The following is a 13,894-nucleotide window of genomic DNA, read 5'->3' on the forward strand; positions in this document are numbered from 1 at the left end:
TAAAATCAGATTAAATGAAAAATAGTTAAAGTTTTGACTTTCTGGTGAGATTAATGAGTGTGAAATCACACCTAAATAATTTGTATTATTATCAATCACAAAAATATTATGCTTACATAAACGCGTACTAAAGAGTATGACTTTATCGTCAACAATCGACATAATGCATTGAATACATCTAATTGCGTCTTTGCTTCAAATATTTAATCACCATAGAATTTTCATTAATATAGCTAGTCCTAATTAAATTAATTAAAGGCTTGAATAGCAACAATGAACACCCCCCCTCCCCCCAAACCAAAAAAAAAAATTTCCATCAAACGTAAAGTGATCATGTTGATGAATGAATGGTAGTCTTTAGCCATATGGGTCCAAAAGAAACTTGGGTATATATTCCTTGGACTATATTTGGGATTTGTTTACGTACTCAAAACAAAAATAAAATGGGAATGTGTAAATGCCGCAATGGACACTAGTTGATCCTAACTCAAGAATCTTAATTTTAAACTTTAGTGGCTTTTCTTCATATGCACTAATCAATCCATACCGTCTCTATTCTATCTTTGGTAGCTTGAACAAGCAAGTAAATAAGCACTTCTTATTCCTAGCCACACATAACACGAAACATGTTTTGATTCAACGCACGGCTTTTGGAAAAAAAAAAAAAAGGCTTTTTAATATCCTCATCCTTATACTACAGATAGTTTAATTACCCCTCGTATTTTTCACGGTTGCTTTGGTGCCTCTTAAGTCAAAAGCAGTTACATTAGCCAATCTTTCTTCCTATTCTAAAGTTATTTCAATTAAAGTCACTCGTCAAAATCTTAACGTTTCAGGGAAGTACTGCTTTTTCTGGAACTCCAATCCAATATTTCCTTTTTTAACACAAACCCAATTAACGTTTTGATTAATATGAAACCAAAGTCTACCTAATGCACCAAGCCCTGGCAGCTAATTAAGTCCAATGGTTGCTTGCTCACAGAAACGGCAAAAAGAAATATATATATATATATACACATTGTAGTGGTTTCATAATTTCTACTAACTTTTTCATACTGGGTACACAAAGAAAAAAACTTGATAGCATTAACTTTATTTCACGCAATCCCTTAACAATGAACCAAATAAGTAATGCGTAGAGGGAACTACATTAAACTCATTATGATAAGGCAAATTTGAAAAACTTGACAAAATGATCCAGTGTTAGCTGCACATGTCTGGGCAATGTAAGTAATGAAATGTTTTGTGTTCTGGGATATTTTTCCTTTCTGATTCGAGAAACACAGAATGGTATATATATGTCACTTATTTGTAAAGTTTTTGTTGGACTTTTACACAATATAAATGATCATTTTCTAAAATGTAATTCGGTACGTGATCGTATAAATTGATGGAATTGCATATACGTACCCTTGAGTTAATTTCTTGCAAAACTCAAAAGCGGTAATGGATGCTGATCTGATGCGGTCTTATTGCAGCGAGTCAGGTGCAGCAGGCAGAAAATGGTGGGAATAATTACATTGTGGTTGTTTTTGTGATAAAGGGTGGAAGCACCGCCAAGCCAATTTAAGAAAGGAAAAAGAAATTTGAAATTTATTATAGCCATGGGAGAAGGTGCACATACTTTAGGCATCTGATGCAAATCAGAACTAAAAAATGAAGAGAAATCTGGATTTATATATATATACTGATCTATTCTTATCTTTGTACCTTGTTTTATTTTATTTTATTAAGTAAAATCAATCACTTGTTATCTTTATTTTTCAGACAATCCCGAGGGGTAAACCAGTGAATTTATATAGAAAACAACGGAACTACGAAGCTGTTCTGTTTCAGCTTTACACGTAATTGGCCGAAGGAAATAGTCAGGTGGGGATAATCAAAAACCTCGTTCACTTCTCATCTCGACACGTGTCAATGTCCATTTATTTAATTACCTCACCTCTCCTCTTCTAAGTCTGGGATTTCCCTTATTTATTTTTTTAAGAAAAAAAATGTCTAAGGTTCCCCCCCCCCCCCCCCTATGGCCTCTCCACCGTCTGATCAAAGAAATAGGGTATAATAATAACAACAATAAAAGTAAAAATAAAGGAATGCAAAGCTAAAAGCAAAATAACGCTCCATAATATTCGTTTTGTTTTACATTTATATTTTTTTTGATACATTAAATCATCTAGTATTTGAAAATCACATTGGACCCTGATTAATTCAAATTCGAGCTAAGTAGGACCACTAGGACGGTAAAGTTCTCTCCCGACTAATCTAAATTCGAGTCGAGTAAGATCACTAAGGCAAATTCGAGCCGAGTAAGATCACTCGGCGGCAAAATTCTCCCAACAAGTATTTAATGCATTTGTATTCTCAAGTCTCGAATCGAAGACTTTGGTTAAGTTAGAACAACCTCATACTAGTTGACTCACGCGCTTGTTAGTTTGTTATACACTTATATGATAACAATAAGAGTCAAAATGAAGTCATACAGACCTAATAATAATAATAATAATAATAATAATAATAATAATAATAATAATAATAATAGGGCAAAAAGAAAAGGTATAGGAAAGAGATCGAAGAAGCAATAGCGGAGGCAATATAATATAATACTAGAAGTGATAGATTATAAATAGATATATGAATATATAGTGATAGAAGAAGAAAGAAAGGAGAAGAAAATGGGAAGGGGTAGGGTTGAGTTGAAGAGGATAGAGAACAAGATCAACAGGCAAGTGACCTTTGCAAAGAGAAGAAATGGCCTATTGAAGAAAGCTTATGAGCTTTCCGTTCTTTGTGATGCTGAGGTTGCTCTCATCATTTTCTCCAATAGAGGAAAGCTGTACGAGTTTTGCAGTAGTTCAAGGTATACGCATATGCACACAGATATGTTATCACCAAAACAACTAAACAGCTATAATTAAATGAAAATTATGAAACACAACACAAAAAGCTCTCTCTTTCTCTCTCTCTCTCTCTTCTCACTTGGCTTAGCTAGGGGGGGGGGGGGTCTATGAGAGATTCTTTCTTTTGCTTGGTTTCTTGTTTTGAATTCCGACTTTGGATCTTGAAACCATAAGAAAGATTATTTTTTGCTGTTTTTGATCATCCCAAAAAAAAAAATATTGATAAAGAGGAGAAAGTATTGTTTCTTTGGAGACTGGAGTTGAGTTTTTTGCCCTTTTGGTGAATGTCTCGGCGTTTTTAGCAGCTTCACTGTTTCCCTCTTCTTATTCTTGTTTAGATCTGCAACTGCAAAATTCATCAAAAGAAGATACTCACACACCTCACTCTTACATCTTTTAATGTATTATTATCACTGTTATATTCACTCTAATTAATTTCCTCTCTTTGTTTTTCTTTTTCTCGATCCCTGTCTTTTTTTCTTTTTTCCATTTGTTTTCGCCTATTCACACTTTCATTTCCATTTTTGTTTTCTTCTTTTTCCGTTTTTGCTTCATTTTTTTTTTCTTCTTACTTCGAAAAAGTTCACCTGATCTATTAATATTCAATTTTTCCAAAGCAAATCAAACCTAATTTCAAGCAGTCACCTTATTTTTTGTTCTTTATTGGTTCTTCCAAATAGTTCAAGCTATTTTCTTTATTTTAGTTTAATTAGATCTCATGAAGCTTAAACATACAAATTCTGATAGAGGGAGAGCGATTTTTTTTTTTTTTTGGTATTTTATTTCATGCTTTCTGCAGTTTTCAGCCCAAAAAAAAAAAAAATCATGCTTAATTTCTGTTTTGATGAGTCTGACCAAATCAAGCCAAATATTTAAGACATTTATTAGTGATTTACCCAGCTCAGATTGTGTTCTTGATCAAGGTTACTTCTTTCTGTTGTATGAGAGTTTTGGTTCTTTCCAGTGGATCATAGCGTTGTTCTTTTTATGGAGACATCTCCATATCTGCTGCTGCTGCTGCTTTCAGAGCTTAAGCTAGGGTTTCATCTTCCCGAAGTTACTTTTGATTTTAAGCTTCCTTCTTTCTCACACAAACACACACATGATTCAGATCTGAACTATTTATGATGAATTGACTATTGACATGTTAAGACTGATTTAACTACATCTAATCTTTAACTTTTTTTTTATAATTTTTATTATTTATTATGTATGAAAAAAATAGGGTTTTTTATTTGTACATTCACTGGATTAGAAGTTAATATTTATCATGTTCTATTCTGTCTTTTTATTTTATTTTGCTTTATTTTTTCTTGGGGGTTAAATTCGGATGGCATACAATCTGCACAATAACTTCTGAGTTGTGTGGAATACAAAATGGATTAACAAAGAGATTTTAAGGAAATTGGAAACGGTGATTATAACCTAGATATAATTCCTTCCCCCCCCCCCCCCCTCCCAAAAAAAAACTTTCTTACAATACTTCGCTAGATAATTTGATGTTTTATTAATTTTTAATGTACAATGAGGGAAATTAAAGACAGCTTGATTTACAGTCCCCATATATTATTTAACCTTTTAAAAAAAAAATGAGGGACATTAAAATCTCAAGATTAAACCTAAAGATTTAGGCCTTTTGAATTAAGGCCTATATCTTCTTTTTCTTTCTCTCCCATTCTAATTTAAAACTCATCAATAATTACCTTGCCAGTGCAAACACTAGCTAGTGACTGATGTTCATGTCCATGCATTTGTGGAGGGTTAATAATGTATTCCTTTTTTTCATTAATAAATTTTATGCAGATGGAAACAAGGAAACATAATACTAGAAACTGAATATTTATTTTTCTATCAAATTGTTTCCTAAGAACTGAAACAGGCCCTAAAGCATGAACCAAACCGATCCTATTGGGGTTCCAAAATTTTCTTCCTTCCTTTCCAGTTTCACCCAATATATATTAATCTATTGTGTGGTTTCATTCAAAGTCAAAATTGTTTTTGGTATAACCTTTCATGCAATAGTTTTCAATTATTTGTTCTCTCATTGTGATTGATTGTTCAGTAATAATAGTTAATATAACTATCAGTGCGTGAGTGCGTTCATTTAATTTGATGTGTTATATAATGCCTTTTTTTTTTTTTTTTTCAATTCATCTTTCATTGTTGACTAATATATTTATGCAATTTGCGGAGGGCTAATGTATTCCTTTTCTTTGATAACCCCATGCGAAAATTTAATTAGCATGCTCAAAACGCTTGAGAGGTACCAGAAGTGCAACTATGGAGCACCAGAACCGAATGTGTCCGCAAGGGAGGCCCTGGTAAATGGTTATTTCTATACAATTATCTTTTATGTAACTTTCCCTTTTTGTCTTCTGATTCGATTGCTTACCCTGCCAAAATGTCAATACTGTTTTAGAACTTGAAGACATACATTTTAAAGTAAGGCATCTTTTGTAGAACACATATAGGATATGGCCAGCCTACTCAAAAAATTCAATGATATTCTAATATTCAATCTCCGCGTGCAGTAGTGGTTCTAAATGTATGCTACTTACTTTTAGTATCTGCATTCATATTTTATTGTTATCACCAAAGCATAATGATTTAGAAACAACTAGATCAAAGCCAATTAGAACCTAATTTGTAAATCCGATTTCATACTTGCGGCATCTGTACTCAATGGACGAGCTTAAATTGGACCCAAATCATAAAATCGGTCAAAAAACAAAAGGCAAATTCCTTTTAAATTTCTTACATTGAAACAATGACTGGAATTACTTTTTGACATGCAAGGCAAATTCTTGATCCTCTAATTAATTATTTTATGAAATATTGGGTAAAATTGAAAGTACAAATTGAGTACTAATCTTCTTGTAGGTTTGTTATAACTTAATTAGGAGAAAACGGATTTTAATAGATTGCCAAGTTCTCTGAAAAGAAGAAGGAAACACTGGTATTATCGAGAATTTACTCCTGAAAGTATGACCAAAAAATATATAAAAAAAAAGCATTAATATGCACTATGATCACTAAAGTTTATTCATGTCTTCTCCACCGTATATATAGTTTTATTGCTGATGGAGTGCGTAGTTGATGCACAATTTTATGTAGCTTGAGGTATATATTATAATAGTCTTTGAAATTATGTTTTTGCTTTCCTGACAAACAGTTAATTTGCTTCCTTGTATCTGTTTCTCATGCAATAAATTATTATTGAATTTGAATCTCATGCCAGCTGCTTAGCTAGCTCTAGGATTCAACCAAAATTACTCCACCCAAATCGATGAACTTCTAGGGATCCTCTGGATATATGCTTGTCCATGCACAATGCTTTACATAAGGTTATTTAAGGCTCAAAAACTTGCTAGGTTTAGGAGAGGTTCTCAAATCATTAATTTTAATTTTGACACGTTGTCATTCATATGTACGTATTTGTTGAAAAGAAACTCTGTAGAATGACTAAAACCCTCAATCCCAAACTAAAAGGAACAAAGATAACATGGTTGTTGCACCTTCAGTGTTACTCCTAGTGCCACCAAAGGCTGCTTGTCCTCATTGCTTTATGGTGTCTTTCAGTTTGAGTGATTCACTGTACTGCTGTGGTTGTAGGAGCTAAGTAGCCAGCAAGAATATCTGAAGCTTAAAGCACGATATGAAGCCCTACAGAGATCCCAAAGGTGAGTCACTTTCATACCTGTTGTGATATTATGTTCTACATACTAATCATAAGATCTCGAACGTGTTGTACAAGCTAATCAAGTTAAATGAAATGTTCAAAGCTTTAATAGAAATCAAGTTTTGTTTCTCATAGGAAAAAAGGCAATGATAATGCGGTGTACAGATTTTAAGTTTATAATCTAAAAATGTACCATGTATTTAATTGTTCACTGATTTGTATATCAATAGGAATCTCCTTGGAGAAGAACTTGGCCCTCTAAACAGCAAAGAGCTTGAGTCACTTGAAAGGCAGCTTGATATGTCATTGAAGCAGATCAGATCAACAAGAGTACGTTTGCTTCAACAGTTACCACATTATCCTTATTCATATTTAAACTTTCACTACTTTGGATCATAATGAGAAGTTTGCTAGCTTCATCTGCATATATAGTGGATATGCTACTCTAGATGCATGTTTTCATTTTGAAAGTTAAAAGTACATTACTCTTTTAATACACATGTTGTAAAGAATGTGTAACTAAGTGGTTATTCAATCACATCAGATTAGAACTTTGTTTAATATTTCTGCCTTGCTTATATATTCTGAATTTCAAGAGAAAGAAAGGAGGGTGCATGTGTTTGTGAAGCTAAATGGGAGACAAAATCACAATTGTTATGCAGTATATTTTAAAAAATTCATATGGACTAGAGTGATTATAACAATTTTTGACATGTATTGAAATCCAGCAAATTTTATTAGGCATGGTTAGTGCTTCCTTGAATTTCTTTTGTGTAATGGCATTTTATGAATGTATCATCCATTTAGAATGTAAATATATTATAGATATGATTTGGGATTTTCCTGTACTACTCTCTCATTCATTGGATTCTCGCCAAGTGTGTATTTACTCTGACCTGATCCGTTGGATTGGCCGAGGGTTACATGCGGTAGGAGTTCAATAAGAAAGGGTTTAAAGCTGATTTCACCAAAGTCATAAATCTCACATATAACCAAGTACTTAAACAAAGGATAATTTTAAAGTGTAATCCAAAAGATAGGTAACTCAGTTTTATATTATACATGCTTTTACAGAATCCAAAAGATAGGTAACTCACTTTCATATTATACTTGCTTTTACAGACTCAGTACATGCTGGATACCCTTACTGAACTGCAACATAAGGTATGGTCGTAAACTTCATCTTTATTATTCGTTTTCATTTTCCACTCACTTGAGCTTTCAATTCTTACAAATGCAGGAACAGTTGCTGAGCGAAGCAAATAAGACCCTCAAACAAAGGGTAAGTTATGCAACTACCTAAAAAACCTTGTGCACTTTAGATCCCAATGTTTTACTGTGAAAAATGTTACTATTAAATTGTTGATATAACAAATTGCACCACCGTAAAACTATCAGACGATGACGCTAAGGCACGCCGATTTTGCTGGTTTGCAGTTGATGGAGGGATACCAAGTGAACACACTTCAATTGAATCCTAGTGCAGAAGATTGTGGTTATGGGCTTAAACCAGCTCAACCTCAGGGCGATACCTTCTTTCACGCCTTGGAATGTGAACCCACATTGCAAATTGGGTAAGCCCTAATTATTGTTTCACATAAGAAATTTAACCGTGCATGGTGCCTAACATATATTTTATATATGCTTTTATGAGTTTGCATAATCTCATTAAATTATCAATTCAATGAACCGCAGATACCAGCCTGCGGACCCAATATCGGTTGTCACAGCAGGCCCGAGTCTGAATAATTACATGCAAGGATGGCTACCATGCTAAGAGAGCGGCGGGCATTACCAGTCAATGTATTGCAGTTGATCCATAAGAATCAGCAACTTTGTATCCCTTTGTAAGCAACCCTATTCAGTGACTAGGAACACGCAATCATAAGGATTTATTATAATAACTCTACAGTGATCCTGCACTTTAGGGAAACTGATGACGATATATAGCTATGTTGTGTGTGCGTGTATTTTCAATCACCGCGCTTATCTTTATTTAACAAAGCCTTGTTTGAGAATAATTGTTAATTAGCTGCATATTTTTGGATCATATAACTGTGTGGATGTGCTCTTGCGTAGCATTGCTCTATCATATGCTAAACTCCAGTGTCCACCAAGTTTCAGACACTGGTCTTTCTATAAACATAGAATAGAAACCAAAACCATTTGATCTTGTTTCTCTAACTATTTGTTAAATTTCAATGATTTTATTTGATAATTATAGTTGAAATTGAATTATTTGTGTGAGTTATATGAGATATTAAGGAAAAAAAAATGAAACCAAATTTTAAAAGGTAACCTAGCTAGACCAGCAGCAGCAGCAGCTTATTGATCTCCCTGGGAACTGGGCTGCCCTCAACTCTCAAGAAGTTGGATTGCCATTCAACTCCCACCCGGATTTTGTTCTCATTAAATTATATTCCTACAAGAAAAATGACTTATAACAACAGGCAATGCTTGTTGCCAAATGGCTCTCACAACGCTAAACGTGAATCACTTTTAACAATGCGTAGAACTCATTGTCAAAAGTCATCTTGAGTGTTGCTGTTGGTTATTTGACAGCATTCAAGTAATGTTGCCAATCAAATAGATAATTAATGAGATTTGACAACATGCAAATTCATGTTGTACACTATGTGTAGGATTTTAAATTTTTATTAATCCTGATTTTGTGATAGTGCTCCTATTAAACCATTTTTTTGAACCTATAAAAAATATATTTAAATAATAGCATGCTTCTACTTATGAATACAAATCTATAATGGATGAAACTATAATCTATTATATATATATATATATATAAACACAAGAAATAGGAGCACACAAAATAATTTTAATGTCTAGTATATGACATGATATTGTCACGAGTTGTAAACTTTATAGGAATTGATGCTCAAAGAACGACAAATCATTCAATAGTATTTATCATTGATGGTAGGAGATTAATATGTAGCAACAACTGCTCCAAGTCCTTCAAAATATTAACAATAGCTAGTCCCAGTCTCCAAGATGGAGCTTTATCAATGCTGGCTGCACTGTACAAAGTACTTAGTTAGCATAGTTCAGGAAGAAAAATGCTAATAACTGAATATGAACTATCAAGGTTTTACTTCAACTCAACCCAATTTAGGACTCTTAAGCATTATATTTACAAAAATGAGCTTGATAGGTAACTATCACAAGGTAACTTTAATTGAGAATAGCAAATTATTAATGGAATAGCTCATAAGAAAATATAAAATACTTATGTGAATAATTTAAAGAAAAGGAAGTTCAACTATTGAATTATCAATGATCAACTATTTCTTGATAAAACTTTTGAAAGACTTTTCTGTTGTAATTTTAGTAATACAGGACATCCTATGTGATTGAGATAATGCAACAACTTAAGAAGACTCACTTGCTCTCTGCTTTTGACTTTTCTACAAACTCTTATTTTCGGGAGCTTCTTGTTACTTTCAGCTATAGTTGAAGCTGGCATTCTAATTCAAGCAAATAGGCAAACCCAAAATGCAAAGGGTTATGTATCCATCCCATCAAGCATGCCCATAAACAGTAAAAACAAAGTCCATAGTAAAAAACGAGATGACTTAAGTGTAGCCCCAAAATGAAGCCCAAAAAGAACTCTTTTGTGATCTTTTAACATAATCACTACCCATAAGTATAAATTCTATAAAATCCATAGGTTATGAGATATACTTTACCAAAAGTATTAGTGCTATGTAGAGTGCGTTTGAAATTCAGGTTGGACAGTTATACATTAAAAGTTACAATATTAAAGTGTTTGGTAAACACTAACTGTTATATCTTGAAAGTTATATTGATATGATTTTTCACTTATATAATAAAAAAATTATTATATCTGTAATAATTTTATCAAAATTATTATTTAAAATTTATATTGACTGCATATTATTAATTTTTATTTTATAGTCACATTTTTTTCCCACAGCAGTTGTATCTTAACTCTACCCCAAACTTATAACTCGATCTGATTCGAATTATATTCAGATCGGGTCATATCGGATTCGGATTAGATAGGTTCATATTAGATTCAGGTTAATTCGAGTTAACATACCAAATTATAATTAACATTTCACTTTCTCATTAACATATGATAATATACAATTAATGTATAAACCATCACCATCAAGTATCAAAGGCCAAGGCTTACAAAAACTTAAAGTCAATAGCCAAATGAAGTTTGAATCAGAGGGAGCTTTAATTGAATCGGGTGATGGTGGAGTGGAGGATTGAAGGCGTGAAGGTGGCGCAGCAGATCCGGTGCTTGGTAGCACTAGATCGGTAGATCGGGTCACCATCCTAGCGAATTAGCATCGGTTGGCGTCGTTCGCGGCAGTGGTTGCTGCGTATGGTGGCCGAATCGGGTCGGATCTTGAACTGTGTGTGTGTGTGTGTGTGTGTGTTTGACTGTTTGTGTTTTGTTTGTTTGGATTTGGGTGTGGTCGTGTACATCCGTCAGTAGTGGGTTGGCTGCTTGAGTGCTGGTTTGTGTGTGTGGTGTTAATGGCAGTGATTATTTGTGATGGGTTGTGTGTGTGGTGTGTGTAAAATTTAGTTTATAGTTTAAGAATTAGGACAATCGGGTTTTTTTTTTTTTGAGTCAATTTGATCGGGTTTTCGGATCGGATCGGATGGGATGAATCCGATTGCTTTGACACAAATGCACTCGATCAGGTTTTATTTACAACTTGATCCAATCCGAAACTGAAATTTTTCAGATTAGATCGGGTCGGGTCGGGTATTTTGCCCACCAATACTTGCTAGTAATTATATTACAATCCTATCCTTACGTTTTCTTTGTTTGTACAATAATACCCTAGTAATAATATTTTTGGAGATATTAATGAAAAGGAAAAATGTGAATTCATCAAATTAGCCTAAAAAGTAAAATAAAAATTAGTTAATATCATTTTACTTTTTGGATTAATTGGTAAGTTAAGTTATTTTTTATAAAAAAAAAAAAAAAGGTTATCAATAGGATTGGTGCAAGGGTATTAAACTTAATTTAAACTGGCTGATATTAATTTATTTATAAATAATAATTAACAAGATTGTAGTAAGGTTATGACAAATAGCAATTGTCTGATATTTATTTCTTAATTTGCTAATAAGTAATTATTGGTTAATTTATTAATTAACTTTTTTTAGATTAAAAAATTAATGCAAAAAATATTATTGCAAGAGTATTATTGTAAAAATAAGAAAAAGTTAAGGAATAAGAATGTAACAAATTTAATAGTAGGGTATCTTAATGTATTTCAAAATATAAGGATTAATCAAACACTTAAGCTCAAATATAGGGATTAAATGAGAATTTGCTATAAATAATTCGATAATTGGACCTCTATAATTGCAACCACCTATATGGCAACTAGAACTTAACATCTACCGATAAAAAAAAAAACACACTAGAAAAGTCAAATAAAAAGGAATGTAAATGAAGGAGAATTTAATATTTTAAAGAAACTTTTGAACCTCTATTCTAAAAGGTTACAATCTGAGTTTTTATTAGTAAAAGTAAAATACATTATTTAATCATAAAAAAATTATACTTAAAATAAAACTAAACAACATAAAAAATTATAAATTTTTTAAAATTAAATTACTTTTAAATATTAGATAAGTCGTACTAAATATTCCCTAAATAACCGAGGAAATTGAAACGACTGATGTGGCGGCGTCTCGCCACTCATTGTCATTTAACAAAGACATTTATATAATAGTCGAATCTTTATTATCTAATTTCTCGGCAAAAGAAACTTTAATTATGGGGGATATTTTGTGAAATTAGACAACTTTTTAATCCTTCAGTGGTGGTGTCTGGATAAGGAATTGTCTAAAACCGGCGATGTGAATGTATCTGCTGTGTGAATATATATATATCTTCACTTGTTTTCCAGCTGCACGCTTTGTCGGCTTTGATGTGCCTGCCGAATGTGTAAAACGGTAAGACGTAAGACATCCCAATCCCATTCACCTTCCATTTCTCAGATTTTATACTTTGATGCTACATACGAATCCTGACCTGAACGTGGTGACAGCACAATGCAAATAAGTATTTTCTATATTATCACCTCCAACCAAAAATAATAAAAATAAAAAAATAAGAAGAAAAGAAAAACTCGAACAAAAGCAAAGTGCCAATAAGAATCATACACATAAAGCATCCAAAAAACCAATAAATCATGCCGATGAAGATATCAAATTCAGTAAGTACCGGCCTACATTTTATATTATAAAAATGTAGAAAGTAATTTATCACTGGGAATCATGATTGATTTGCTTATAATATAGTACAAAGATCTATAGAGAGAATAACCAACAAATCAATACTTATCGGTTGTCATTTTTTAAAGTTTTAAAGGATAAAATAGTCTTTTTAATATATTCATAGAAAAATAATAATTTTATTTAGATTTTTTAACAGATTTTGATGGTGTTAATGGTAAAGTGGTTGATTGGTATAAATTTGAAAACATAGGTGGCACATAAAGTATGTTGATTTTTTTAGTAGTTAGATGCATATACAACAAAACAAGATAGTGTAAAAATAATTTTCCCATAGAATAACATAGGATGAATTATTTTAAATGCATGTTGTGTTTAGTTTAGTTTAAGATTGATTGAATTATGACAATAAATTTATTAGTGACATCATTATAAATATTCTATTTTATTTATTTAATGATTAAATAATTAAATTAGTACAATTAAAACTCATTAAGTAAAGGGTAAAGACAAAACTTCAAATTCTTGTACAAATATATTTTACCATAATTTTTATTTGTTAAACCACTAAGATGGCAGGAAGTTATCATAATTCAATCACGAGGATTAAACTGCTTTTGGCCCATATGTTCTCTTTCATATTATATTAAATAAAAAGTAAGAAATCAATTTTAATAAAAAAATAAAGTCGTAAGATTTATTATTATTATTATTAACAATTTTTTTTTTGTAGTGTTCATTGTTTAAATCAATGTGAATGAAAATCAATTAAGGGCCAATTTGGTAATATTGTACGTTTTGAAATAATTATTGTTAGCTCTACTATAGAAATAATTGGATGTGAAAAAAATCAGGTTAAATATTTGGTAAAATTTATTTTTAAAATACCGTGAGTTTTAAAAGTATTTGTTTTTTGGTAAATATTACCGCTAATTTGTTATAAGAATACAAATGATTGAATTGGACATAATATTAAATAAAAATTATTTATACATTTACAAATATGTATATAAAATATTTTTTATTTTGTACACATAACAATTAATAACTAAAATGAATATTGTAC

General features: G+C 31.7%; 1 protein-coding gene and 1 long non-coding RNA gene across 5 annotated transcripts; one reads left to right on the plus strand and one right to left on the minus strand.

Moving 5' to 3' along the window:
- Nucleotides 1–1,060: 1,060 nt before the first annotated feature.
- On the minus strand, nt 1,061–1,558 carry LOC112498817 (uncharacterized). Its single transcript, XR_003066208.2, has 2 exons — nt 1,411–1,558; nt 1,061–1,268 (listed from the first exon to the last, which is right to left on the minus strand). It is a non-coding gene; the product is annotated as an uncharacterized LOC112498817 (long non-coding RNA).
- Nucleotides 1,559–2,544: 986 nt separating this feature from the next.
- Nucleotides 2,545–8,597, plus strand: LOC102618932 (agamous-like MADS-box protein AGL9 homolog). 4 transcript variants are annotated; one of them, XM_006484081.3, is made up of 8 exons: nt 2,545–2,857; nt 5,140–5,218; nt 6,510–6,577; nt 6,807–6,906; nt 7,699–7,740; nt 7,817–7,858; nt 8,014–8,150; nt 8,272–8,597. In XM_006484081.3, exons 1-8 carry the CDS (start codon nt 2,673–2,675, stop codon nt 8,351–8,353), a joined length of 735 nt encoding a protein of 244 aa, XP_006484144.1. In that variant the 5' UTR covers nt 2,545–2,672; the 3' UTR covers nt 8,354–8,597.
- Nucleotides 8,598–13,894: the final 5,297 nt, after the last annotated feature.

The sequence above is a fragment of the Citrus sinensis genome, chromosome 4 (genome assembly GCF_022201045.2).
Source record: "Citrus sinensis cultivar Valencia sweet orange chromosome 4, DVS_A1.0, whole genome shotgun sequence".
Taxonomy (NCBI): Eukaryota; Viridiplantae; Streptophyta; class Magnoliopsida; order Sapindales; family Rutaceae; genus Citrus; species Citrus sinensis.

Coding starts and splice junctions, on each gene's coding strand:
- LOC102618932 (XM_006484080.4), top strand. CDS start 2,673: ATGGGAAGGGGTAGGGTTGAGTTGAAGAGGATAGAGAACAAGATCAAC. Junction 5,219..6,509: donor TGTCCGCAAGGGAGGCCCTG/GTAAATGGTTAT, acceptor CTGTGGTTGTAG/GAGCTAAGTAGCCAGCAAGA. Junction 6,907..7,698: donor AGCAGATCAGATCAACAAGA/GTACGTTTGCTT, acceptor TTGCTTTTACAG/ACTCAGTACATGCTGGATAC.